The sequence below is a fragment of the Geospiza fortis genome, unplaced genomic scaffold, assembly GCF_000277835.1.
Source record: "Geospiza fortis unplaced genomic scaffold, GeoFor_1.0 scaffold366, whole genome shotgun sequence".
Classification (NCBI taxonomy): domain Eukaryota; kingdom Metazoa; phylum Chordata; class Aves; order Passeriformes; family Thraupidae; genus Geospiza; species Geospiza fortis.
This window is the reverse complement of record NW_005054342.1, coordinates 4,612,098-4,612,981: the sequence shown is the minus strand read 5'-3', so window position 1 is coordinate 4,612,981 and position 884 is coordinate 4,612,098. Positions and strand designations below refer to the sequence as shown.

The window sequence follows — 884 nt, the reverse complement described above, 5'->3', positions numbered from 1 at the left end:
AGCACACACAGGACGCTGAGGAAAAGCATCCGGGTGGCATCCAGCTGGCCACAATCATAGAGAATCCCTCAGTGTGCAATGAGCCCATCGTGACATCTTCTAAAAGTCAAGAGCGAGTCCTAGTAACAGGACAGTGCTCTGCTATAAATTAGAAAGGTTTTTGCCACATATGGTACCCCAGCTACTTCAAACACATCAGATGCACTGTTGGTGCTCACAACAGGGAGCTCTGACTGCTCACTGCAGCACTCCTGGCTCTGATTTCACATCCCTTTCCAACAGCCTGTAGGCAAAGGTTCACATGCTCAAGAAGTGAGCACTTCACCCACCCTCCATTATTTAAAAATGAAGCATGTAGCAAGTAACTGGTTTACATTTCAAGGGGATTTTTCATTGCTTTTCTTTAGCCTAAAACAGCAAACATATAAAAAGTAGCCAAAAGTAACCAAAATATTTTTTGTTAACTAGCATGAATAAAACTGAGTAGGAGTTTTCAGACTGCTACACTATAGGCAACTGGAACATACACACAGAATGCACTGGTTTGCCAGTGTGAGTTTTACCTGACAATCCCAGCTGCTTCCCAAAACACACACTACAAGAACTACTATACTCAGACACCACACTTCATTGCCCATGGTGTTGCCCATCCCTCCCATCTGCACTGAGGTCAGTCTCAGAATGTAAGATAAACTCACCAGGATTTTAATTGTATACTCTCATTTGTCTTATTTTCCCTCAGTCTAAATATATGCAAGATAGAGACTTAGGACACGTCTAATTAAGGAAATATCCTGGGTTATTGCATTTTGCACTCTTCTGCTCCCACCACAAGCTACCTTCTGCTCCATGGGCCAGAGACTCCCTGCAGAGGAAACGGAATC

General features: G+C 43.6%; 2 protein-coding genes across 4 annotated transcripts in view; one reads left to right on the top strand and one right to left on the bottom strand.

Annotated features, from left to right (window-relative positions):
• LOC106631861 (fibronectin type III domain-containing protein 9-like) overlaps positions 1-315 on the top strand; it is an 826-nt gene extending 511 nt beyond the window's left edge. The window contains exon 1 of the mRNA XM_031058350.1: positions 1-315. This exon is cut by the window's left edge and continues 511 nt beyond it. Coding sequence (XP_030914210.1) covers positions 1-152 — 152 coding nt within the window. The 3' untranslated portion in view covers positions 153-315.
• The window catches only part of CYFIP1 (cytoplasmic FMR1 interacting protein 1), a 76,032-nt gene that overhangs the window by 23,652 nt on the left and 51,496 nt on the right, over positions 1-884 (bottom strand). The gene's annotated exons all lie outside the window — the stretch shown is intronic.